This window comes from Leptodactylus fuscus, chromosome 8, assembly GCF_031893055.1.
Source record: "Leptodactylus fuscus isolate aLepFus1 chromosome 8, aLepFus1.hap2, whole genome shotgun sequence".
In the NCBI taxonomy this organism is placed as follows: domain Eukaryota; kingdom Metazoa; phylum Chordata; class Amphibia; order Anura; family Leptodactylidae; genus Leptodactylus; species Leptodactylus fuscus.
The window spans coordinates 63,651,992-63,679,960 of NC_134272.1; the positions used below are offsets into that span (position 1 = coordinate 63,651,992).

General features: G+C 41.3%; 1 protein-coding gene across 2 annotated transcripts in view; it reads left to right on the forward strand.

Moving 5' to 3' along the window:
• The window catches only part of COL18A1 (collagen type XVIII alpha 1 chain), a 116,538-nt gene extending 89,689 nt beyond the window's left edge, over positions 1–26,849 (forward strand). For both annotated transcript variants that reach the window (XM_075283788.1, XM_075283787.1), the window contains 32 exons: positions 506–601; positions 1,464–1,517; positions 3,725–3,883; positions 4,372–4,425; positions 4,915–4,959; positions 6,926–7,066; positions 8,490–8,546; positions 9,770–9,796; positions 10,264–10,299; positions 10,722–10,784; positions 10,954–10,989; positions 11,624–11,704; positions 11,808–11,837; positions 12,276–12,296; positions 12,379–12,441; positions 13,638–13,712; positions 14,304–14,348; positions 14,471–14,515; positions 14,954–15,025; positions 16,022–16,066; positions 16,202–16,244; positions 16,713–16,784; positions 17,736–17,773; positions 18,813–18,902; positions 19,379–19,532; positions 20,054–20,127; positions 21,024–21,152; positions 21,839–21,874; positions 22,723–22,929; positions 23,019–23,216; positions 23,855–23,970; positions 24,862–26,849. In XM_075283788.1, coding sequence (XP_075139889.1) covers positions 506–601; positions 1,464–1,517; positions 3,725–3,883; positions 4,372–4,425; positions 4,915–4,959; positions 6,926–7,066; positions 8,490–8,546; positions 9,770–9,796; positions 10,264–10,299; positions 10,722–10,784; positions 10,954–10,989; positions 11,624–11,704; positions 11,808–11,837; positions 12,276–12,296; positions 12,379–12,441; positions 13,638–13,712; positions 14,304–14,348; positions 14,471–14,515; positions 14,954–15,025; positions 16,022–16,066; positions 16,202–16,244; positions 16,713–16,784; positions 17,736–17,773; positions 18,813–18,902; positions 19,379–19,532; positions 20,054–20,127; positions 21,024–21,152; positions 21,839–21,874; positions 22,723–22,929; positions 23,019–23,216; positions 23,855–23,970; positions 24,862–25,075 — 2,616 coding nt within the window. In that variant the 3' untranslated portion in view covers positions 25,076–26,849. The remainder of the gene's footprint in view (positions 1–505; positions 602–1,463; positions 1,518–3,724; positions 3,884–4,371; positions 4,426–4,914; positions 4,960–6,925; positions 7,067–8,489; positions 8,547–9,769; positions 9,797–10,263; positions 10,300–10,721; positions 10,785–10,953; positions 10,990–11,623; positions 11,705–11,807; positions 11,838–12,275; positions 12,297–12,378; positions 12,442–13,637; positions 13,713–14,303; positions 14,349–14,470; positions 14,516–14,953; positions 15,026–16,021; positions 16,067–16,201; positions 16,245–16,712; positions 16,785–17,735; positions 17,774–18,812; positions 18,903–19,378; positions 19,533–20,053; positions 20,128–21,023; positions 21,153–21,838; positions 21,875–22,722; positions 22,930–23,018; positions 23,217–23,854; positions 23,971–24,861) is intronic.
• The last annotated feature ends 1,120 nt before the right edge of the window (positions 26,850–27,969 follow it).

Sequence of the window (27,969 nt, forward strand, 5' to 3'; positions counted from 1 at the left end):
GATCTAGTCATAGTGATGTGATCTAGCCATAGTGAAGTGGTCTAGCCATAGTGAAGTGGTCTAGCCATAGTGATGTGGTCTAGCCATAGTGATATGATCTAGCCATAGTGAAGTGATCTAGCCATATTGATGTGGTCTAGCCATATTGATGTGGTCTAGCCATAGTGATGTGATCTAGCCATAGTGAAGTGGTCTAGTTATAGTGATGTGGTCTAGCCATAGTGATGTGATCTAGCCATAGTGAAGTGGTCTAGTTATAGTGATGTGGTCTAGCCATAGTGATGTGATCTAGCCATAGTGAAGTGGTCTAGTTATAGTGATGTGGTCTAGCCATAGTGATGTGGTCTAGCCATAGTGATGTGATCTAGCCATAGTGGCTATCTTGGGTTATACTTAAAGGGATTGTCCAGGCAAAATTGGTAAAAGGGTAATACATACATTTTAGAAGAATGACCTGAAATAGATATGTATTTGTCTTTCTAAACATGGTTGTTTTCTCCTTTAGGGTGATCCAGGAGTTGGTACTAGAGGTTCTCCAGGACCACCAGGACCTCCAGGCCCACCTGGTCCACCTGGCTTAGGTTCCAAAATGGATAAACTGGTAACTAATGTTTGGTTTTTTAACTGGAACATTTTTAGATGAACATTATAGGTGAACTGGAGTAAAGACCTTATGGAGACCTTAAATGTTCCTGCCTGAGCTCACACATTGTGCAAATACAGTAAAACAGTAATTCCCAAAGACAATGCGATTTTACATACTCTCATCTCACCTACCTTTGGATAGAAGGTAATTTGCTGATCCATGGGGGTCCGATTGGCGGGTCCCCATAGATTGATCATGGGAGGGACAGAGTAGACAGCATGTGCTGCTCCATTCATTTCAATGGCACTGTCAGAGATAGCCAAATGCTGTGATTCAGCTTTCTCTGGGAGTCTGCTTGGCGTGCGCTCCATTCTAAACTATGGCACAAAGCACTCGAGGTCTTGGGATCATTGGGAATCTCAGTGGTGGGACCCAAAGATCACCAAGTTACTCCCATTCATAGGACAGGGGGTAACTTGCTGTGACTAAACTACCTTTAAACTAGGAGTCTGTGGTCTTCTGTCTTAGACTGTATTGGCCAAGTGATGCTATATTTTTTGTGCCATTTGCTCTAACAATCTGTGCCATTTGGGGTAAGTTGTCTCCCATCTATGATGCTCTTAAACAGGAGTGTGCAGTAATAGGACAGATCTTCTTTATACTGTCCCCAGTCTCCAGGCACATTAATACACATATTCTTGGCATGCCATTTCAACATTTCAACATTTCAAGAATGTGAGATAAGTAGTTGGCGGACATCGCTGGTTCTTCTTATCTCAGGAATAACAGAATTACTGCCCGGCAACCCCCATACACATTAGATTATTCGTTGTTCTGATATGTGTTTGCTTTACTGACATTATACCATTGTTTTTAGACTTTCATTGACATGGAAGGTTCTGGATATGGGGGAGATTTAGAAAACATCAGGGTAAGTCTGAACTAATGTCATATGAAAAATGAATTTTAAAATTTCTCCATCGAGGGCCAAAATTCCTTCTGAATTTAAAGAGGACGTTTCGACTGTCTTGGCTTGTTTGCTTTATTACATACTTTTAATACCTGTAAAATAACAATTCTGAAAGATCTTAGAATTCTACGTTAGGCTGAGGCCCACATAAGCGGGCACATCGGAAAAGGGCTGTGGGAAAACCATGGTGGAAACGCATTGCACCTTTTCCCGCAGCACTTCTCACAGAAACTTTCTGCTTCCATTATACCTATAAAAAAAACACCAAAATTTCCGTAGGTATAATTGACATGTTGCAATTTCCAAAACTGCAACATATTTGTAAATTGCAGCATTTCCACTGCGTGTGTTTTTCTGAAAAGTGGGGATGGGATTTGCTAGAATCCTATCCGCTTTGCAGTGACTGTAAAACAATACGGTTTTTGCATGTTTTTTGCGCTTACCCCGCTTGGATCCCCAGCCTTATTGTTTCCCTTTGTCAAAGGAGTGTGTCTGTGCATGGACTGGTACAGGCAACACCTGTCAGTGTTCAGGGACCAAGTCCCATCCGATTACACCCAGCTGTCAATGTATGCATGAATTTCTAGGAAGAGTAACAGAGGAATTGTACAAAGCATAAGTCTAAGAAATCATGTGTCAGAATTGTGATTTCATGAGAATTGCAAGAATTTGATATATGACATATGAAGATGGCTAATGAATAGAGATGAGCGAGTACTGTTCGGATCAGCCGATCCGAACAGCACGCACGCATTGAAATGAATGGAAGCACCTGGTACTTCCGCTTTGACGCTGGCCGGCCACTTAACCCCCCGCGTGCCGGCTACGTCCATTCATTTCAATGCGTGCGTGCTGTTCGGATCGGCTGATCCGAACAGTACTCGCTCATCTCTACTAATGAAGCCTCTTTAAAGAAGAAAACTGCGGATATTTAGCTTGAGTCTGTAAATCATGATACAAATTTGTTTCAGAACATTATATGTTTAATGGGATTATCCACTTTCTATCATTGACAATCTATCCAGGCCGTCAGACCCCTTAAGATCTAACGTTGATGGTCCTAAAGATGGGTCATCAATAGTAGAAAGTGGAAAACCATTTTACGTGAGGATTTTAGCCACAAATTCTGCGCCAGCCTTCGGGTCTAATGACCCAAAAAAGATCAGCAGAATCTATGATGCTTCTAGTAGAAGTATGGAAAACTACTCCAGCTTGGAGATCCACAGACTAGTGGTATAGAGCATTACTTAGACCTAGATTTGATGTGAAATGGATCATCACTAGAATATGGGTAAAGATTTCTGTATTGAAGATCTAGAAATTGGACAAGCATCTCAAGGTGCCATTTGGAGAAATCATATGAGGAAGCCAGGCTAAAATTAAAATGCTACATATAAGGTTACAGAAACAGAGCAGATGCCAAGGGGAGAATGTGCTCAAGTGCTGGATTCAGGATTGGCCGCCAGTGCGTTAATCTCGAATGAGAAGAGATACCAACAATAATGTGGCAGCGACTCACGTCTTATCTTTAGGTCAAATACTTCTCTTGTTCATAACCCTCCATTCCTCTTATATTCTGGGTTTATAATATTTATCTGCATTCCTACAACATTAAAAATACACAATACCAACCAAAAATATGTAGGAGATTAACTTGGATATGACGTTTGTTTACTTTCCAAGAATATGCACTAGAGACAAGCCAACTCTACATTGCCAAAAATGTAATTAATAGAATGACCTGAGGGCCACATTTATAGTGCCCAGGGCCACAGCAGCCATTGAAAGATATACTTAAAGGCATGGTCCCTTATTGACAACAACATGAGTGTAAGAGGGGCAAAAGGACTACGGTGGAAGCAAAGATTAGGATCAAGCTTCACTTCTGTGATACAAAGGATAGGAAGAGGGAGAGCGAACAAGCACTGAATCCATCTTTATTAGGATGAGATAAGGGTTTGGCTTTGGGAATAAGCCAAGAAGGGGTTCCCCATTTTGATTTTTGCAATGAGGCTATTTAGACGCAGTTACATTACAGTGCAGTGAAACGCATGACATAGCACAAAAATTGTATTATTGGAGCTGATTTTACTATGATCGTAAACTCCTAGACGTAGCACTGTGACCTTCAGCCATATCTCACTTCTGTCCTCTCCTTCCTTTTGCAGGGACCACCTGGTTTACCTGGTCCACCCGGCCCTCCCGGTGTACCTGGATTACCAGGAGTACCTGGACAATTTGGAACAAACACCACTGGAATACCTGGTCCCCCTGGCCTACCTGGTAGGCCTGGACAAGATGGACAGCCTGGTCCCCCTGGTCTTCCGGTAATGTTTTAAACTGTATAGATGCATATTACTGTATGTTTCCATTATATCTCATCATACTACAAGTAAAGATTGCTCCTCAGCTCATATTTGAATGAAGCTACAAAGTTGCTTCTGCCATGATTGTGGTGTCAGAATATTGTTGTCCATGAACAAGTTACAATTGTCAGCTGAAGGCATACAAGTAGTAGGGTCGCCATGCCATGCGCTGGTCATGGGTTGGCTAGGCAAGTGCATTACTCCTCGCTGTCATAGTCAAAAAAGCTTAAAGTAGAAGGGTTGTCCCAGCTCAGTGCCAGGATCTCTCATATTGTGTATTTATCTGTATACTGTCATAGATAGTGCTCATAGTCCTATCAAAGTTGGTCCATGATGTTGAAATTGCACCCAGAGTAACCTCAATGTAAAAGCGCACATAACAAGGAGATCTGCTTTTTACCCTATTGTAGCCTTTTAAGAATATTTGCTATTTGTCTTCTATGATTTAGGGTCTTCCTGGAAAAGATGGCATCCCAGGGACTCCAGGAACTGCTGGCGAGAGGGTAAGATCGTAATATACTGAAGATGTTCCATTTCTTGACAGCTCTCTGATAGGCAAAGCTTATAATGTCACTCAATATAGGAAGGTGAGGACATAAGGAAGGGAAATGAAGCAAAGATGAAAAGCAACACTCAGTATAACAAGCACATTATCTTATAAGTATTGTCACATCAACAATAATAGATGACGTGAAGCCAACAATAGTTGTTGGGCAAACATTGGACTCCAGACTCCCACAACGTACACATGACACACAGATAAGAACGCGTGGGTTCTCCTAAGGGTGGCAGCTTATCTCCCATAAGAACGAATAGTGGAGCATGTTGGAATTCAACTTGCCCAAGCCTTCTTACCCCAGTACTTGGTCTCATTCTAACCAGATAGCTAGCCATATTTGTGACCTGCCCCGTAGAAACACAACCTAGGGCTATGGACTGTGCTTGTATAGTCTACCATTTATTCAGTTTCTGCTGATTTTTCTCCCATCCAGGGTATAGATGGTGATATTGGGCTTCCAGGAGCTCCTGGACCAAAAGTAAGTGGATTTTATAATATTTCAGCTTTATGTTTTGTCATCGAATTTAGTTCTTGAATTGATTTTTATTATTTCCTGGGAATTATCTTCAATGTCTCACAGAGCACCTTGTCACCCATCCCCTCTTATCTGAGGGAAATTCTCTCTCGGTATTCCCTTGACACAATAATCCAGGTAACAAGTGGCGAGCTCCCAGCATGCATTGTATTATGGTTGTGTGCTTGGCTCTACCAGCATGCAGTGTACGAATTTGGTGCAGACATTTACCCAGCATGCCGTGGAGATTGACCATTTATAGGACCGGCACTATAATACTTAAAGAGGACCTGGCCGCTAGTCCTGGAAATCTATGAATAAATTGAGAACTAGGCTATACCTTTATTCGTGTCAATGGGACACATCCCTACAGATGTCCAGTCAATGCTGGCTGTGTATGGACATATCTTATTGACATGGTCAATGGTAAAAGCCAATTTATTCATACATTTTCAGAAGGAATAACAGAATAGGAGCAGTTTTTATGAAAACAGGTCGTTCTGACAGGTCCTCTTTAAGGTTTTCCTGTGGCTGCCATAAACTTTCAGGCATGTAGTCTATGGATACCTATGTAGTGTGTGATATTTCATGTTGTACATTGCCGTGTTTGAGTTTTGGAGAGATTTCATGTTTGTGAACTGTGCAACTAAAATAGTAAGCTCTATTTTTCAACACAATAAGATTTTAGATCTAATACATATGAAAAAAACCTAAATGTGTGCATTAATGGATTAAATGGACCCCAAATTGTTTAGCAATAGATAATGGAATACCAGTGTGGATCTAAGAGGAAAAGTTCTCCTTATTTCATAGCTCAAGCAGAGATTTGCCATCATTTCAGCATCACTTAAAGGGAATAAAAATATTGATGGCCTATGTATCCTAAGGATATGTAATCCATATCAGATCGATGAGGGTCCAGCATCTGACACCCCCACCGATCAGCTGATACACAGAGAATGGAAAAGAAAGCAGACAGCTCCATGCTCTGTGTAGTGGCTATACCAAATTACTACACATTAGATCCCCTTAATATATCCCACTGATCTGCAGTAACCTGGTCTGACCACTACACAGAAAACGGCACTGTCTGCTTCCTGCTCTATTTTGTGTATCAGCCAGCAAGAACAGCTGTTTAGTGGGGGCGCTGGTTGTCAGACCCCCACCAATCTGATATTGCGGACGTATGTCTAGGATAAGACATCAATATTTTTAGCCCAGCAAACTCCTTTACATTATGACTCTAGGTGGCAGCAGCAGCTTTACAAGGAGATTTTGTGTATTTGCTTTCTGTTGTGCTGAAAAAGTGACAGTACTTAAGAACAGCAGCAGCTATTTCAGATGCTGTAAGTCAAGTAGTGAAATTTCCCCACTGTGGGACTATTAAAGGATTATCTTATCTTATCTTAAGGATCATCTGTCAGGTATATGATAACAGTTGTCATGATTCAGATTAAGGGTTGGACATGCCAAACCTGTGCAAAAAAGTGTCTAAGATTTATATTTAAGATTCATGTCATATTATATGGAACAATTGGACAAGTACGTATACAGGCTCATAGGAACTGGAGGCCCAATTGAAATTTTGTTTATATCATTGATCATCACATACATTGAAGCTGGCCTCATATTTTGGATCTTGTAGTTTTCGGCTTCTTCATCCAACAGTTGCCTCTTCCCGTTGCTCCGTACACACCTGCATGGTTAGTTTGGGGAGAGGAGAGTTAGCTAGTGGTGGCCTATTGTTGAGGAAGAGCCCCCATATACAATAGATGGTTGGAAAGTCTTGCTAAAGTCAGTTAGTTTGGCCTCCACTAATCTGATGTAGCATCTTAATCCACATGTTGGGAAAGAGCAAGTCCCAGACTATTTTAGATATACCTAGACTTTAAAGTTTAAACAGTTTTTTGCCCAATTTGCCTTTCTATAGGGAAGTGCTGGAGAACCTGGAACTCCAGGAGCTGATGGAGAAATGGGATTAGCAGGACTTCCTGGACCAATTGGACCACGTGGTTTGCCTGGACCCCCTGGACCTCCTGGACCTCCTGGAGGTGCATTAGGTGTTGGATTTGTAAGTAACCATTAAAAAAGTGTGAAAGTGGATATGCTAACATAATCATACAAGGTTAAGAACAGGACCTATACCAGGGGTCCTCAAACTTTTTAAACAGTGGGCCGGAGGCAGAGCAGGTCGCACAGACATCGGGAGCGGTGCCCTCCAATAGGTAAAGTGAAGTGCGCTCCATAGCCTGGCCCGAGCTCCCCAGGAGCTTCATTATAAATGCACGCCTGCCGGCATTGTCGGCGGGGCCAGACAGAAGTGCTTGGCAGGGCGCATGTGACCCTCTGGCTGCAGTTTTAGGACCCGTGACCTATACTATTGAAATTAAATGCATAGCTATTACTAAGACAGAATTTGGTTAAGGGAGTTCAACAGTACATCTGACTCCTATAAGGCAATGTTGAATAGGTCTTGGTCAATGTACTTTCTGCATCAATTCCTCACTCGATCTGTGCTTTCTGTCATTCAAGTGGATAAAAATCAGTCTATGGTCATGTGATGGATAATCTATGGTCATGTGACGGACAGTCTATGGTCATGTGACGGATAGTCTATGGTCATGTGATGGATAATCTATGGTCATGTGACGGACAGTCTATGGTCATGTGACGGATAGTCTATGGTCATGTGATGGATAATCTATGGTCATGTGACGGACAGTCTATGGTTATGTGATGAACAGTCTATAGTCTTGCGATGGGCAGTCTATGGTCATGTGGCGGGCAGTCTATGGTCATGTGACGGACAGTCTATGGTCATGTGATGGATAGTCTATGGTCATGTGATGGATAATCTATGGTCATGTGACAGACAGTCTATAGTCTATAGTCTTGTGATGGACAGTCTATGGTCATGTGATGGACAGACTATGGTCATGTGATGGACAGTCTATGGTCATGTGATGGACAGTCCTTGGTTATGTGATGAAACCACAGCACAGTAATCAGAATGCTGCCTGGTAACGAGCTGTGCTCCTGTGTGTCCATCACATGACCATGGACTGACTTTCATCCATTGGGAGTAAACACTGGATGACAACAAGCTGAGATCTAGAAAACTGCAAGGAATTCATACAGAAAGTATATTGGAAAATTCTATAACTTTTTTATTATACAACCAATAATGTTTATTTACTGAAACTAGACAACCCCTTTAACATCTTATGGGGATCAAATGGTGGTTTCCATTTAAAAAGATTTTAAAAAGCCACTAATTCACTCTTTATGTATCATTTAATAGTCTGACATTGCGTAGTTGAACTTTTAGGCCTCGTTGATATTACATTTGGTGGTTGGATATATTTAAAGGGATCAATTTGTTGGAAGATTAAAAGCTGAATGACACTACAAAGTGTAAAACACAACACAGGTATAACGCTATATAAATTTGTTTAAAAGGCAGAAAAACTTTAAACATTTGTTTCCTTTTCAAGGATGACATGGAAGCTTCTGGATTTGGATTTGGTGGTCGTGGAGTTGGGGGTCAACAGGTAATAAAAGCAGCGATGGAATTGTTGGCTCATCATTACATATTATATATTATATCATTGCAAACTCAAGCAAAGATTACGAAACACAGGAACCAATGTATAAATGTATTGTCTGCGTGAATTGTCAGAGTTACTAAGTTACAAGCTGTCAATTCTTGGCACCATTTGCACATTCTGGGTATATTTATATCTGTGCTCCAAGGTATTTTCATTCCACACAGCCAAGTCTCATAGACAAACACTCTACGGCTTAGGTCCCACATTACAGAAACGCAGCTTTTTTTCATGTAAATTTTGCTTTTTTTCAACCAAAGCCAGAAGTGTATTGAGCAGAAGGTAGAAGTATAACAACTTCCTATAGATTTCCTATTCCTTTTGTGGACATTCTTGGCTTTGGCTCAAAAAAATGTAGCAAAATCTGCAAAATAAAATCTGTTTCCGCAATGTGGAGCCTCAGCTTACAGGTGAATTGTGACACGCAGGTAATGTTTAATACCTTTTTGGACACCTTTATAAAATATTAGAATTTACATATACTTTATAGGCTCAGCCCCACATTGTGCACACACAGCCATACAGTATCAGTGTAGTGGATGGGATTGAAAGAAATCCCACCTATGCACTGCTGAAACAAATCTACAGTACAAAGTGTCTTGCATTGTGGGTTTTGAATATTATTGCGGCAAGTTCAACCAAAAATTGGCAAGGCCCAAAGCCAGGACCATCTGCCTGGTAATTGTGGCTGAGAACTGTGGCGAAAGGCCAATGCTTTTGGCTGCCTTCTGCCGGGGCAGGTTTGCTACGGGATGTCTCCAGCTGGCATCCTGCATTGGATCCTACACATGGGAGCTTTAGCCTTAAAGGGGTGTGTTTACTCAATGGTATCCCTGAGCCTTATGTAAAGATACCCTGACTGCAGTACTTGGACGGTTTCATGATGTCCACTAGGAAACTACCATCTAACTTCCATTGAGCGGAAGCGAGTTGGATAGAATCTGGAGTGGGGGAGCCCAGGGAACATTTCTACCCATGTCAGGCACTTCATAAAACTAAACTTTCTCTGAAGGCATTTCCAAGTAATGCTTAGCTCCTTGTAATAAGGGAGTCAGTCAGTACTTCAGTACAGTATGAATCTCCTGACAGGTTCCCCTTACTGTCTCTACTACTTTCTCCTGTGTTTATTGCTATGATATGGTATTAACCAAGTTTTTCTCTTTTACTAGGGCGTGCCAGGAATGCCAGGGTCAAAGGTCAGATTCCTTTACTCACTTTTTTTTGGGGGGAAGAGGGGAATATTGGACTAATTTGATGTTTATTAACTATAGTCTGATTCATTATAATAACTGACCCATGTTGGTTTGTCACTGGTCTTAGAGGTAACCCCATAGTGTATCCCCATGTTATGCCATAATTGTCTAATAGATGCATGTCCCATTTGTACTGCTATTTAGAAGGAGAGTCCCCAAACTCTGTCTCACCAGGTAGATAATGGAGACTTTGGATAAAACTTACATAGTGTTTATCGTTTAGTACAGGGCTGGGACGGCTAACAAGACTCAGGAATTCTTTTTTGTGGTGTTTGACTATCTTGTATTGTCCTCTCAGGCCCTGTACCAAATATAACTCAGTGTCAGTTTTGCTGCAGGTCACCCTCTAGGTCACCCCCTAGGCATGTGCTACTACATTGCATCTTATACATTTTTGTGTCTGTTTACAGGGAGATGCAGGGGTCCCCGGATTTCCAGGAATAAAGGTAACCATTTATTCACACTTCACTTAAAGGGGTATTCTACCAATAAAGTTCAAGTCAAACCTCTAACCTTTCATTGGTGTATTGTGTTGTAAGCTGGTCAAAGTGCTCGAGCCAACAAGAATATGCTCCCTGTGGACTAACGTTCCTAAATGGTTGACATAATTGTTACGTAATCAATATGTCCAGTTGCAAAGCATCCCTGCATTGCTAAAAGGAGTATGTTACAGAACCCAACAGATCAATCCAGCCCAACAGGTGGATTAGGTTAGGATGACCTGAATCAAACAATGTTTTCCCAATGTGAATAGGTCCCTCGATCACTGAGATATCACCGTTTATATCAATATGCAAATGTGAAATTACATAATTGAAACAAGGTCTATATTTCCCTTTAATGCCCCTCTTGTTTTCCTTTATCTTAGGGAGACCGTGGAATTCCTGGTTTGGATGGAAGACCTGGCTTGGATGGGTTCCCTGGTCCAGAGGTAAGTACATGACACCCATTATTGACATTCACATGGACTTTGTGGTGTATGTATTAAATAGAAGCTATTACTTTGGCACACTGGATTATATTATATGTATGTATATTTTTTTTTTACTAAGCCTTGTCTATCTGTATATACCATCAACAAGTATTCTTTCTTCCTTCAGGGTCCCAAGGGAGACAGAGGTGATAAAGGAGAAAGGGTATGTACAAAGAGAAGACAACCAGTTATCTGATCAATATATTTACACATAACCTGTCTAGGTAGACAGCACGAAAAGTAGCCAACTCCTAAACCGCATGTAGTCTATGCGGTGAATGGGAAACGCTGAATTTTTTTCTACGCCACGTGCGGCCCAGAACTTAGACAGACAACACATTTCTCATTGGTAGACCTCTATAAGTTAAATACAAGATCAAACATTAACAAAGGGGTTGTCTGATTTTGTAAAAAATGTTTAAAAGCTACATGCCACTCCAATCCAGCGCAGATGATACTACTAGTCTGGCGTACTAGTGGCATCACCATTTGCTGTTATTAGTAAGTCACATGACTGCTGGAGCGAGTCCTGTACTGATCACATGTTAGTACAGCCTGTCCTCAATGGCACCTTGTAAGCAGAGACTGGTGAGGGGCTACTAGAGCATCTGCACTGGACCTGCAGGGGGTTAAAGAGGTGGAAGCATTTTTTATTATTTTATAACATTGGCAGGCTATTTTTTTAAAGACCTGGACAACCCCTTTAAGAATGGTACTCTTTTCCTTTCGACATATAAATGCAAAGTATATTCCATGTAATCTATGCGTTGGAGGCATTAAATAAACTGTATTTGTAGGGAGAACCTGGACGTGATGGCGTTGGACTTCCTGGACCACCTGGACCTCCTGGTCAAATCATTTACAGTTCTAGTGATCGGGTACGTAGGTTTAGTTTTTACACCGTACCCCTTTGCGTGCATTATATACGTTAACTGCTTGTTTTACATTCAGGACTAATTTTCTGATATAATTCTTTTTCAGGTAATAGCTGGAGGACTCGATGGAGGAGAGGTATGAAGCACATGAACCATTGCTAGCCACTATCCCATTGACAGGCCTTGCCATGAGGCCATGTTTTAGAATATCAGATAATCAGTAGCCAGAGTAGAATGTACTACTTTAATATGGCCATAAACGTCAATGCGTCATTAAAGAAGTACCAAGCATTTGGCCTGGCGCCCTTTATTTGGTAGCCTTTTCAATATAGTAATACACATTGCCATTTTCTGGTCTTTGCAGGGTTTTCTAGTCTTGTCGTTTTACTGTTTTTTGCATTAACACTGGACAATGTCTTGTAGTTTTGAAGACTTTCCAAGATATAATTCTATAGATGTTTGCCCTAGACTTCTATGTTGTGAATCTATAGAGAATAAGAAGATACAAATGGCTCTGTGATAAAGTGAGATATTTTTTCATTAAAATAAAATACTTTATCCATGTTATTTTTAGGAAGGAAGCGTCAGACCTCAAGTAAGTTGAATGTCATGTATGTTTTTCTTAATGTTGCACTCGTTGTTCTGCCCTTGACTACAATATAACATTTATGTTTCAGGGACCAAGAGGATTTAAAGGGGATCAAGGAGATCAAGGTTATCCAGGACTGCCAGGAAGTAAGGTGAGCGCAGGAAGGATGTACATTTAGCTAAGGACTTTGCCACAGAGTCTTGGTCTGCACCGTATGCTATTTGTATGGAGTCCACAACATATATTGGAAATGTGTTATAGCAACTTGTGATGTAGTGATAATGGTTATAAGTATGCATAGCTGGCTCAGGAATAAGGTTTTGTGAGTAGCGATTAGTGAGAATTAGGCCCCGTTCACGCTTGGGAACCCCCGAACGGAAACATACACACATAGAAAAGTAGTTACCTGGGAAAACACGCAGACCCCATAGAATATAATGGGGTCCGTGTGGTTTCCATTTGGTTTCCACACGAAACATGCGGAGAGAAAAATTCTGCTTTCAGGAAACCACACAGACCCCATTATAGTCTATGGAGTCCGTGTGTTTTCCCAGGTAACCATTTTTCTATGCATATAGGTATCCGTTTGGGGGATCCTCAAGTGGAGTCCCTGAACAGAATCCCGAACTCAGATCTGAACTGGGCCTTAGAGACTGAAATCATAAAGGGAACCTGATACTTTGTACCTGATGTCTGATCTGAAGGCAGCTTGTTATAGAGCAGGAGGAGCTGAGCAGATTGATTTATGGGTTTGTCGAAAGATTGAGTAGAAGCACTGTATGTAGGAGTACTTTAGTCATCTAAATTCCAGCTTTTTGTATGTTTAAGAGTCCAGTGGGCGGTCCCAATTAATGATTGGCAACTCTTTGTGTATGCACAGTTATATATGGATGGCTGTCAAGCACAAAATAATACCACCCACTGGACTCCTAAAAGACAAGCTATACTAAATCTGTTCTCATAAGACTATATATCTATCTGCTCAGCGCCTCCTCCACCGTACTGTGCTGCCTGCAGATTAGACACTGTGTTCAACGTCTCCTTTCCGAAGTGTAAAGAACAACCAACACTTTTTATTTAACATTCACTTGAAAAGCTCTTATACAGATTAGATAGCCATGACTACTTCCTTTCAGAAACAATGCCACCCCTGGGCACAGGTTGTGTCTGTAATTGCAGTTTGCCTACCATGAAGAGAATGAGTCTGAGCTGCAATTCCATATACAACCTGTGGACAGGTGTGCTGATCTATTTGGAAGTAAAAAGCTGTTTTCTAATTCATTGCCTTTACCCAAATCTATTGTTTATTGTAAGTATGGAATAAGGGACTGTGTGTCTTGTTTCTAGGGAGAGAAGGGAGAGCCGGGCATGATTCTGGGACCTGATGGCGGGCTACTAGGTGGAGGTGCCAAGGGAGAGAAGGTAAATATAATAGTCAATAAATGTTCATGTATATGCGCCAACATATTCTGCAGAACTTTACAAATCATAGGACTCGCGTACAGACAGAATGAGACGATATAGAGTAATAAACCAATTCACACAATAGTGAGGGCCCTGCTCATGAGAATTTACAATCTACATGTAGGCATGGGTGAAATAAGAGGTAGAAGTACTTATACCATGGTCCAGCCAGTTTTTGGGCCTGTCACCAGTGTTCTTTTATGTACAAATCCAGTATAAAATCAGCAGAGAGAAAAGTCCTACTTGCAGGACTCCGCTGATTTAAGCGGTATCTTGGGCGAAAGCTAATATGAACCTAGCATCAGTAACAAGAAAACAACACTTACATACAGTAACCGGAGCAGTAACATATGCTGCTGCTATGAAGCCCCTGGAAGGTGGAGGTCCAGCTGGTTGGCTTAAGCTCCCGGTCACGGGAATGGGTTGCTGTTCTGTTCTGTAGCCTACAGATTTTACTGTTTTTAGTGCTTAGTGATTTGTGGTACTTACACCGGACTGGTGTTGAAAAAGAAATTTTATTACCGCTGACGCTGGTTTTGCTCGTTTTAGGGAGATTTTGGACCAAGAGGCCCTGCAGGACCTGTCGGACCTCCAGTAAGTACGAGACCATATGATATGAAGAAGATGTCCTACACTTCACTGCTATCATTGCATAGAATCATTGTGGTCGTAGCACAATATCTGTTATATTCTAATATATCGCCATATTGCCATAGGGTACAGCAGGACAGAAAGGTGAAATTGGATTCCCAGGCAGACCTGTAAGTTTTTAGTCTACTTCTATTTTCTTTATTTTTACTATTGTTTTGGTTGCACCCATGTCCTGCCACTGGTTCCTATAGTATCTGTCTCACTGCTTTCTTAGTCTTGGGTTTTGGCCGTAGCTAAGCCAATTCTTTTTACATGATATTATTGTAAACTTGGCAATTTAATTGTTTCTACTACCATCCAATCTAAATGAATATCAATTGGTTTAGGCCCAAATATTTACTCCAAAGCTGTCCATACATAGTACAGTAATGGTGGATGATGATAAAGTCAGTCGGATCCACTGACAGTCTTATGTGCTAGTAGACGCTACTTGCAGACAGTATCCTATGTTTATGGCAACCACAATCAATTCCATAAAAAAAAAATTGGGTCCAATTGGATGCTGTATATGGCAATGCATTCCTAATGAGATGAGCTTTTCTATGTAGGGTCGTCCTGGAGTGAATGGAGTGAAAGGAGAGAAAGGTGATCCAGCAGATCCTACTGGTTATGGCGCAAGGGTAAGTTTTACATATCTCAATAATAACGAATTATTAGGACTGTTTAGTGTGACCCTATAAAGAGAAGTAAACTTTAGTATTTATGGGATAATTACCCAGAGTATATTAAGCCTAGTGCTACACATTGACATGTGTTGCATGATATAAAATTGCACAAAAACTGCACAACTAAAACAGTTTTGCAAATTTTCTGTGACTTCCTGTCCCGCAACGTTGTCACTCTGTAACTGATTTAGTAATGTAAGGGGGGTATCGTCACTCCTTGGGGAGAGACCAACATATTGTTGTGTGGAGACTTATTAAGCCTTTAGCACTCCACTTTGCAAGGGACTATGGGAAGAATATGCAAATCTGTCTTCCATGATGTAATTAGGAAGTCAGGTGCCTCAGTGTTGCAAACCAATAGAGGCCGCTCACTGGAATGTGCACATTCCAGTGAGCGCCCTCTAATGGTTTGCAACACTGAGGCACCTGACTTCCTAATTACATCATGGAAGACAGATTTGCATATTCTTCCCTTAGTAATGTAAGTTAATAGTGTCATATTGCGCCCCCTAGAGGATTTATAGATGCCAAAGATTGAGCCCCGTTGGATTTTTTTGAAGCTAGAAGTCGCAGTCACAGCACCTTCAAGATCGCAATGTGACTCCATTCACCTACGTTTCTGAAGGAGTAGCCGTGTGATGTTTGGTTACATGTTGCGGTAAAAGTTGCTATGTAGCCCTGTCACATGCAAGTCGCAGTCGCATAAGACGCTCTTTGAAGTTTACCTTAAAAAAGATGCATGTGACCTGTGAACAAAATTGATTGCATTTGGAATTTCTACAACTGTCCCATGAGACTGTATGTAGCAATGTAACATTATGTAGATGCATTGAAATTTTTGTTGAGCAACCTCTGCGCGACTTTGTCACAGTATAGCTCTAGCCTTGTATGTTCACACCTAAGGACACGCTATAAGGAACATTATATGACAATTGTGTTTACTTTGTATAGGGACCACCAGGACCTCCCGGCCCACCTGGTCCTCCAGGAAACTCAGTAAGTAACCTTTAATATACACACACAGAATATCATATATAGAATACCTAGGCATGGAAGAAAACCATGATAACAATCCCCTTTTCATACAGTATAACGTACTCAGTAGACTACACTCTATTGTCTTTCTTTCAGGTATACGGTGATCATGGGGGTGTTGGGCCACAAGGATATCCAGGTAATATAACCTGAGGGCTGTTATGTGGTTATCTTTAGATAAATATAGTTTTGTCAGATTGTGGGAGTAGGTGTTAATACAGAGGGAATTGGGAATTTCCTGAATATATTCCTTTGGTATCATTAAAGGGGTTTCCCATTAACATAACCACATTTAAATTTATAAACAATTAAAGGTTAAACTTTTTTGCGAGTTCACAAAATTTAAATTTTTCTCTGACCATCTGAGTAGTGACAGTCTGCTGTCTTGAATGCAGGAACTTTCTATGGTCTGACACTTGTCAGAAACCCAGTCATGGTTATGGTTTTGTTCATAGGAACACCCCTTTAAGGATTTTGTTCTAGAAGATATTATTCATGGTCATGCGATCGCGTCCTCAGATGGGTTTTGACTTGACGATAGGTTAGAGCTGTTGTGATCTGTTGCTGTTGAGCAGCCTCATTTATTGTGAATTTTATTGTATTGTAGGTCAGAAAGGCGAGAGAGGATTTCCAGGCGCAAAAGGTGATCAGGGAGACGTTGGCCCTCCTGGCCCACCAGGTAAGAAAGCAGAATAAGCAGAATAATGTGACAATGTCGATCAAATACAATACACATTATCAAGTAAAAGTAACTTAGTAGAGGCTACTATCCTGAAGTGATGCTATTTAGGTTCAGTCTGTACAGGTGGTGTCATGTGGGCGGTGTCACAAAGGATAGGGGGCGTGATTCAGAGCAGAGGCAGAGGCAGGCAGCGTCAGAGCACAGAATCACACCCCTTGTCTGCTCATGCCTGATACCGCCCTCCTGACACTACAGAGTTAATTTTCAAAAACCTATGCTGTATTTAGTAAAATCCATAAAACATAATAAAACCTATATAAATATGGTATCGGTGTAATCATAATGACCCACCAGACAAAGTTGACATGTCATTTTTAATTCAGATTGAATGCCGTAAAAACCAAATAAATGATAGAATTGTGGCTTCAAAACATTATGCGCCAAAATGGTGCCTAATGAAAATGCAACTCATCACGCAAAAAATAAGCCCTCATATTAAAAAAAAAAAAAAAAAAGAAAAAGAAAAAAAAGTTGTAAATTTTGGAAGGCGGAGAAGTAAAATGTGAAAAAAATTGTTAAACATTTATGTCCAAACGACTCTGTATTAACCGTAAGGGTTAGTAAAGTATGCAGTTTGTATTGTGGAATCTGATCACGGATCATTTTTAATGACAAATACATTATGATACATACAAGTTCTATTACAATAGTCTTCAATCATTTAGGTGTGTACAGAGCCATGAGGTCAGGTCAGACAACCTGTACATAACGGCTTTCTACATGTAATTAAAGTGATTTCAACATTTATATGATATCAAAGTGTTCTTGTGTAGAGTCCATACTATCCATACTCAGATAACAATGGAGATGGCCCAGAGATATTCAGCCCAAATAGACAACCAATGAGTCAGGAATGATTTGTATTCAAATGTCTTTTCTCTGTTGCAGGAAATTTCCCGTATGATTTGAGAAGTTTACAAGTTCAGGTAAGAGTGTTTATATGGATGACAATATAGTTACAGTATTCAGATTTTATTACATTTTAAAGAATTTACAAAAAGATATCTTAATCTGAATGCTGCCCAAGTGCCCCATAAATATGCAAACTCTGCTTGGCCATAATGTGTAGCTTTTAGAGATGAGCGAGTACTATTCGAAATGGCCGTTTCGAATAGCACGCACCCATAGGAATGAATGGAAGCGGCAGGCACGCAGACTTTGCCGGCGGCCGGCCGCTTAACCCCCTGCGTGTCGGCTGTGTCCATTCATTCCTATGGGTGCGTGCTATTCGAAACGGCCATTTCGAATAGTACTCACTCATCTCTAGTATCTTTCCCATATCAGCATATTGAAATCTAGTGTGGTGGATCCTTCTTTCTCTTGACACAAGCAAGAGACCTGTGCACATTAGCTTATCCTCCAGTCCGCATAGGGACCCCCTGAATGGAATACCAAACGCAATTGCAAGCACTGGGCTGTAAAATCACACGGACCCCATAGAAAATAATGGGGTCCGAGTGCTTGCTGCCTGCTGCCCGCACGAATCATGCAGACAGGAAAGTAGATTGGGAACTACTTTCCTGTCCGCAAGATCCCTGCGGAGATCTGGTGGTATGCCCATTATAGTCTATGGGGTCCGTGTGCTTTTACAGCCCAGCGCTTGCAATTGCGTTTGGTATTCCTTTCGGGGGCTCCCCATGCGGACTCCCCCGGATGGAATCCAAATGCAGATGTGAACGAGGGGTAAGTCTGACATTTATCCATTAAGTATGTCATTGTAATATGTTAGCTTTAAGAAGATGGTGTAAGTATGAATGGAGAGTCAGATTTGCATTCACCCCATACCCCATAATAGTCTTGTCCCTGATGTAATGACTCTTATATCCAAAAATCTGTCTAAAATATTTGTCAAGAACAACCAATGCCTGCCCTTACTCATGATAACTACTTTTTGACAAATTTCATTTAGAAATAATTTGGATAGAAGTAAACCTTTGATTTCATTGACCATTATTGTGTTCTTAGGGAGCAAAAGGAGAGAAAGGAGAACCTGGAGGTGGATATGGCCATGGAAATCCAGGTCCTCCAGGTAATCCAGGATATCCAGGCTTGCCGGTAAGTGAACAATATAAAATATCATGTAAATAAATCACCTTTATTTACGTCACAAATTAAAGGTGTATAAAGGGTTGTAACTAAAGACTCGCATGCCCTGGTACAGAAGCTTACCTTATATACCTCATGTAACTAATCCACACCACCGTCAGTCGCATTGATTCACATTATTCCCATCTTGTGTCTGTGACCCCACACAATAACCATGCCCCCTTTTGTGCCACAGCTTCCCCCACAGAATCCCTTCTTAACTATATGCCAATTTACCTTGAAAGGGTTAATTTTGTCCCTTTTGACAGTGGAAGGCTGTGTATCACAAATCTTATCATTCTGAATTAGTGTGCAGGGGTAATAAATTGACTCTAGTGTGTTGACAGTGACCTGTGGTTATGGACTTGGTCATCACAGTTGAGACCACTACAGCCCCTATAGCTATACCAGTCTTTGAAAAATGAAGATCACATTTGCATTTTCAGGGAGCTAAAGGAGACAGTGTCCAAGGTCCTCCAGGTGCACGTGGTCCTCCAGGACCTCCTGGCGTGGGACTTGAAGGAAGACAGGGACCACCTGGACCTCCAGGACCACCAGGACCTCCTGGACCACAGTCATATCCTGGACCCAACAGACCAGGTTAGTAGAGTAACCCTTCTTTGAATATAGGAAAGTCTTCAACAACCAAAACCACTTCTAAACCACTTATCTGCTGTTGGGGGATCCATTAGTGACATAGTGAACATTTGTGTCATATGCAATCCTGCTGCCAAGAACGTTAACTTTTAATCCATATGTAAAAGAACTGTTTGGTGCATCAGGGGCCATGTCTGCCAGAGAACTTGTTTCACTTGTATTTACCAGCCATGGCCACCCACTAAGATGAAGATTGAAAGGTCCAGATTTGTGGTGACCACAGGTGAAAATGGGTGCTCCAGCAGACATGACCCCTCTCTTGCTCCACCAAATTCCTTATTAGCATTCGCCCCTACATCAGAACATAGGTGGTTTGGAAGAGATGTTGGTGCTAGTAAACAGGGAATACATTTTTGTAAAGTCGGTTTACCACTAGTTTATACTGTGTGCCTTGGTTATACACTGAAGATGCTAAATCTCACAGGATGTAACGCTCATTTATATAACACTTTTTATATTTTCAGCTTTAAGCATTCCAGGACCACCAGGACCTCCGGGACCACCAGGATCTCCAGGAGGGTCAGGAGGACATTCTACAGTAAGTAGTAAATATTAGTAAGGCGGATTCACACCTGCACCCTATCTCTGTTTTGCAGGTTTCTGTTTTCTGTCGGCAGAAGATGGAAACCCGTCAGTCAGTATCCACCATTGAGCGTCCGTGAGCGTCTTCTGCTCTGTGTGGCGAAACCGTTTTTTTTTTAACCGGACACAAAGTCCTGCATGTCCGACTAGGTCACCGGTTTCACCGGAGAGCAGAAGACGCTCACAGGTGGACACTTTGCAAACCCATTCAATTGAATGGGTGTGAAAACTGCCTGCCGGTTTCCATCTCCTGTCCAGTTTCTCGGACAGGAAACGGAAACCTGCAAAACGGAGATCGGGCGCAGGTATGAATCCGCCCTAAGAAACATTGGCCTAAAATTTTTATAAAAAAAAGAAGTTGTTGAGCACCAAAACCTCCTACACTTAGGTTCACAAGAATGTCGCCTCTCCATTGTGGATGGCTAAAAAAGCAATGGCACACGGAATCTGGCAGACCCCATTGACTACAATGGCGTTTGTTGGGTGTCTTGTTTTTAAACTGAACCCAGTGTACAGGAGTTTTTCCTCTGTCGATTTTCAGCAGACTCTGCGACGGAGCCTTTAGCAGGGACTCCAGTGCAAATGTGAGCATTAGCCTTAGTGGTCTATGACTCTAAGATGAACCAATGTAAGCTTGGATGCTACAAGACATATGGCAACTAAAAGTAGATCTGCACCTTACCCTTCTTCATATGTAAGACATTTTCATAAATGTAACTCAAGCCTTATGACTTGCTCACCACATATCTGTATTATAGTCTTATAATCTAATATAACACTTATAAACTCTGTATATTGTTTATCTCCAATGCTTAATGTTGTTGGAAGTAATCTTTGCTTTGTATTTGTTAGGCTACAGTGCTGCATACTTATCAGACAATGCTTCACCTGGGCCAGACTTTCCGAGAAGGGACCATTATACTGGTGCTGGAACAATCAGAATTGTATGTGCGAGTAAGGAACGGATTCCGAAAAATTCTAGTAAGTTCAAAATATTTGAGAAATTATGCATTTATTTAAAAAAATTTGAAAAATATATGAAAACAAAAAATAATCCATTGGATAAACCTATTTTCCCAAAAGAGTAGCATTATGTTACTGGCATTGATAGAGTAGTGTATGTGATCCAGCATCTCGTACAGTCAGTATGATCTAGAACATGAAAGAGATAAGGAAGGTATCAACCAGTATTAAGCAGATTCTTAATGGGTCCCACTGTTTTGGACAATCCCTACTTATTGGAACTATCCCTAAACTGATTATAAAGTGTTCCCCTCCTGAGAACCCCAAAAATTAACTGAGGAAACTTGACAGTAAGTAACCAGCTATTCCCTAAGGATAAGTGCCTAACCACTGGGGGTCCTGCAGCTGGGATCCGCCAAACTCAGGCACATGGGGGCTGGAAATTACCCCATTGTCCCATGTGAACGGAGTGGTAATGCAAATGCTTGTCCAGTGTTCCATTCTATGAGACTTGGCAATATCTGGCAGTCCCATGGAAATGAATGGAGCGTTGTTACATGGAGCACTTTCATCCAGTTTAGGGCACTAGGGTCCAGAGGTCGGACACATATTTTCTATTCTGCAGCTAGAGGGTAAATGTTAGGAGTGGGAAGACCCCTTAAAGTGTCTTATTTTTAAAACCTTTGTTTATTTTGTTTTCCCAGCTTGGAGAATATGTAACACTGAATAGTAATGGGCAGGTAAGTCTATGGACTCTGTTACTGACCGGGGTATTTGAATCTCTCAGTTAATCCAAATATTTTTCACAAGTAAAACCAGAAAAGTAAAATTCACGCTAAGCCCATAAACCCCATAACCATATACAGTAGTTTGTATACTTTCCACATTTTATACACATAGGATACTTTATGCAATTTTGTGGAAATTTGTAATTTTTAATAAATACATATAAGTCATTCATGTAGCCATAAGTCTGACCCAAGCTGAATATTAGATTTTCAGAAAGTGTATAGTATGCTTTCTATAAGAATACAGCAAGAGCTTGTAAGCAAAACAATGAAAATTTTACTTTATGGCCTAAAAAATCCTAAGGGAAAGTGCCAACAAATTTTGCAAGGAAATTAAATTGAGGATTATATAGGGGTATTATTTTCTATCCACAATCTGAAATTTAACTCTGACCTAAAAATTGACAATCCCCAAGTGTAATGGCTTTCATTATTCATGAACATTTTCTTAGCTAGGTATCTTATCTAGTGATTATTGGCGCAATGCAACGGGTATCGCTGGAGGACTAGTGTGTGAATGTACAGCTAAGTAACTGGTGCAGACAGAATAGAGACAATGTAGAATGTATACACTGTATTGATGAGTACATACATGCTTGATGCAACGTATTTGACAATGTGATCTGGATGTAGGATGACCACCGATCTTCCGACTCCCTTTCGGTGCTGTTAGCACGCCCCTCTGACCTCCTTGCAGAACTGTGGCTTGAGCTGCAATCTGTCTTCAGAGATAGGACATGTTATATACCATTGGAAAGCTTTGTCGTCTTAAGTTATCTCTGACCGACTCCTCTTTGCAGGGTAATGAAGTTGCTGTAGAAGAAGCACCGGTTATTCACTATCCTGACACCAGAGGATCTCTGCAGGTGAAGGATGAGAATGTCCATCCACAACCTCCGGCCTACCCTCCACCTCAGCGACCACAGCCACCACCTCAAATCGTACCCAGACCTGCAGAGCCAGAGAGAAACCCTTCCGTCCACATCCACCAAGAGTACCAGGCAGCAGTGAGTATAGGGATCATACAGGGAGACATATTGTTATGTTGTGTCCTTATGTTGTAAATTCTTACATACTTTTCCTTCTTCCTTGGCAGTTACATCTTGTGGCACTAAATGCCCCGCTCACTGGCAGCATGCGTTCCATCCGCGGGGTTGACTTCCAGTGCTTTGAGCAAGCACGTAAAGCAGGACTACATGGGACATTCCGGGCTTTCCTATCATCCCGGCTGCAGGACTTGTACAGCATAGTCCGTAAAGCTGACAGGCTCAACGTGCCAATTGTTAACCTTAGGGTGAGTGTGACACTTAAAAGGATTGTGTGGATTTTTTAAACCTAATTTTTATGGTTTTCGTATTTTTTAAGAATGCTAATAATTTTTTAAAATATTTGCCATGTCAATACCTACATTTTAAAAAAATACTGTATCCTGCAATTATCACTCTGGCCACTAAACCTAATAATAAAATGGCACTTGCCAATTTTGTTGGGATTCCTTTGCGCTGTTACCCTGTTTACATCACAGACAAGATGGACAGCATTGCAATAGAAGATAACACATCTATAGATAACACCACTGAGCCATCATTGCATCCACGATTACTAATACATGATGTCACAACTTATCTACTCCCCACCCTGCACAGACTTTAGTGAGTTAGCTCCAATCTGTTCCTGCCAATGGCTATGTGGAAACCCTTCAACAGTCACACTGAGTACAAAGGATAAGGTTATATTGGTCATGTTATATCCATATAAGAAGAGTATTGTAATACCTAAATAATACCGCAGATGCTCATACATAAACAAATCACATAGACATAGATTTGTCTCACTACTATTATTAGTGTTATTCCCTTGTCTCTGTCCTAACACATATTTTCATTTATTGATATCTGACATCAATTTATATGCTTTGCCGCTCTCTTTCAGGATGAGACGCTGTTTGACAGCTGGGAATCACTATTTTCTGGTTCTGAGGGACAGATGAGGCCCGGGGCTCGAATCTATTCATTTGAAGGACGGGATGTTGCATCAGATTCTACTTGGTAGGTCAAGCTACAATATATTTACATATTGATATAGGAATCTTGCCAGAATTTGTGGTGTCAGCTGTAGACAGAGTCAATACAAGCCCTGTTAGCAGATTTCTATATTTATACCATATGAATGGCTAGTGATATAATACAAAGATTATACCAATATACAGGATCAGATTGTGAAGGCTGGATGACTAGGTCAGAACATCTCCAACAACAGGTCTTGTGGCTTGCTCTTAGTATGCGCTGGTTAATGGCTACCAAATGTAGTGAAAATAGAACTGGTGATAAGGCCGTGGGTCTTATGACACTAAGCCAAGAATTAGCACTATAAAATGGATAGATCTGACATAAAGTCAAAGTATAATAAGCAGAAGTCCAGGGGAGGTGAGTAAACATAACATAACAAACAGTTTTACTCACCTCTCCTGGGCTCTATTGTGGTTCCCAGTCATCCCTTAGGGACCTCTTTGGGCCTCTTGTGGCCTCCTGAATGGTATTAGTCCACTTCATGACAGTTGTGCCTAAAATTAAGACTACTATATATACTCACCTCTCCTGGGCTCTATTGTGGTTCCCAGTCATCCCTTAGGAACCTCTTTCGGCCTCTTGTGGCCCCTTGAATGGTATTAGTCCACTTCATGACAGTTGTGCCTACAATTAAGACTACTATATATACTCATCTCTCCTGGGCCCCCCTCCTTATTATACTCCAGGGTCTGCAAAGTATAATAGTGGTTCATGAGTGACAAATCCCAAAAAATTCTGTTGAAGCAGAACTTGAAATTTTTGGAAAATTTGTAACTAATCTTGTTACAAAACTGTTCATTCATTCTTAGTTTTCATTTTTGTACGTGCTTAAACCTCATATAATTCACTGGCCGCTTGTCTGTCTTTCAGGCCACAGAAGATGGTCTGGCATGGGTCAGACACCAAAGGTCGCCGTCTAACTGAGAACTACTGTGAGACCTGGCGTACAGATGAGAGCATCGTTACCGGTCAAGCCTCATCCCTATCCAGTGGGAGACTCCTAGAGCAGCGTTCTCAGAGCTGCAATAAGAACTTTATTGTCCTGTGCATTGAAAACAGCTTCATACCCGCCGGCCAGAAATAAAAGCACCTGTAGCAGCCACGGTGGTGCCTATTCTGGCAGAAGCTGCACATGGACTTCCCAAGATTCCTTCTTGCATCCAGAGACCAAAGAGTTGAAAGCTGCTCTTCTCTGAACACTAATGTGCAGTGTTACTGTCCCATTCTTATGGGGCCACATCACTTGGATACACTGGTTGAGCTATTCCATGCCTCCGCTCAACACAAACACTATTAGTTTTACATTGTAAAAGAGGCTACAATTCCAAAAAAAAAAAAAAAGAAAACCCAACTGAGATCATATTGATTCTAGTTGTGCCAACGTCTACTGAAAATCCAGTCTTCCCCGGAGCACAGGGTTCTTTGCATCCAGACTGGCCTAAGAGGAAGCTAGCCTATGATAGTGAAGCAGTTGTGCAAAGGATGTCAAATGTTATGGGTGCCTAAAACCTTTGCACCAGATTTGGAATAGTCTCTATTTTATTCTGTAATATTTAACCACTTTTAGTTACAGACACACACACATACGTCTGCATTAATCTCTCGTGAATGTCTGTTTCCTAGTTCTGTCTATGACAAATACCTGGTGACTACCACTATATTTATTAGAGTACTCTTAAAAAGAAAAAAATAGGACAACCAAAATGTTTTGGAGCTTCGGTGCTTATCAAGCATTTGTCAACCTACTGAATCATTCCTGGTAATCTTGATTTTGGTCTTTAGGGTGGCCGATGCCCGGTAAGTGCTGTACTCCCTGGATTGAGGCTGCCCTATACTTGATCTGTCCAGCCTGGCAAGGGCATGTTTTACTACTTGGGACCGTTGTAATTTTTTAATCCAGGATGTATGTTAGTTATATTTGTTTTATATCTAGTTACACACGTTTACTTGTTTGGATGAGACAAATGGAAGGAGAAACCGTAGTCATTCAACCCTGAACATTCCCAGCTCTGCCGTGTACGCTATAGGGCACATAGATGAAGCCATCACAGACCAGTCTGACCGTACCATCAAAATTAGTATCTGTCCACCAGAACCTTCCGTAGTACTTGGAGGAACCACGACAGCCGAGAATGGTCTTCTACTGGCGTCTTTCCAGTTCACGTTAGGCTCAGTTCACATCTGCCCTCGTATTTCCGTTTTTGTATTCCGTTATAGGAACAGAAAAATGGAAATAACATCAGTGCCAGATTAATAGGAGACTGACACCATCAGCACCCGACAAACCCCATTGACTCCAGTGGGGTCTGTAAGGCATCTATCATGGTGTCCATCATTGTACTCGACACGCCGGGTCCAGATTTTTTTTGAGGATCCCTATGCAGATGTGGACACAGCCTAAACTAGGAGACTGATGAATTACTGTCTACTGTTTGACATCCAAGACCTTTTTTTAAAATAAATGCTAAGCCAACATGATTTATGGACCATAAAGGGTCAAGTTGACTTTACTGAACCTATACAATGTAGGATACAAGATACTTTGCACGGTTTCATATGGTTAGCTGTATATATCATCTAGGTATAATGCAGTCTGTTGGATAGAGCTTCATACTCATCCGAGTACACGTCACATGTAACCCTTGCACAGCTGGGAATGGACTTGGGTGTATGGTAAAGCAAAGTCACCAGTGAGTATATGAAATCCTCATGTGTCTAAAAGGTGCTAAAAAATCTTTATTTTTTTAAATGCTTTTAGAATATTATAAGACCGGAAACAGATGGAAGTTGTCTACCGTAATCTTTGTATTTTAAAAAAAAAAATCAAACCTTTGGATATTCATTTCTATAAATACTTCCTAGGACTAATACCGTGTGTGTATGTTTTATTTGTACATTGGTCAAAGGGAAGGGGCAATGGTGGCCAAAACCAAAAAATGACATGGGCCAATGGGATTTATCCACAGTATTCTGTTTGGTCCTATATACCGGTATGTATGTTTAGCATTTATATTATTAGATTATTTAGGCACATATTAGAGCTGGAATCAGAGTTGTTGGGTCACTAGGCCAAACCACTGACTCTGACTCCTTCATAAATGGCTGATAGCCATGGTCAGACAGAAAAGGGGACCACCCCCCTCTCCCCCTGAATTCAAGAAAAAAAGGAGTGAATGAATTCTTAAGAAAGTAAATATGCAACAAACTATACATCTAATTAATTATACAATTTATAAAATTAATTGTATGATTATTAGAGAAGAGCGAACAGTGAAATATTCGAGATTCGATATTCGTTTCGATTAGCCCCCTCAATATTTGACTATTCGAACGAGTATCAAACCCCATTATAGTCTATGAGGAAAAATGCTGTTTCAGGGGAAGCCACACTTGGACTCAGGGGAGTCACCAAGTCCACTATGACACCCCAGGAAATGATGCCAACACCCTGGAATGCAACTGAGACAGCAGGGGAAGCATGTCTGGGGGCATCTAACATGCCCAAGTACCTGTATTACGTCACTATCTCGTTGGGATCCCTGTCAGCTTGCGATATGTGGGATGTAGCAGAGCTGGCCATGCGCTGAGCTCTGCTACACCTAAGATGTAGCAGAGCTGAGTGTGCGCTGAGCTCTGCTACACCAGAGATATAGCAGAGCTGTGCGCTCAACAATTCTAACATCTGAGATTGGACCACAATGGAGACTGCTGTGGACCTATCTTAGGCTCCGCCCCCTCCGGCAGAACCAGCGTTGATTGGCCGAATGCTGTACTCTGTATGGCATTCGGCAAATCAACGCTGGTCAATGCATTCCTATGGGAAAAAGTCAGCTCCCGCATATCGCAAGCTGACAGGGATCCCGATGAGATAGAGCACCAAAGAGCTGTTTGAGTAACATTCCCACCTAAATAAAGGTAATCCCTAGCTAACCCTGCTTGTACATCTATCCCTGTCTCACAGTCACATAGTTTATAGTC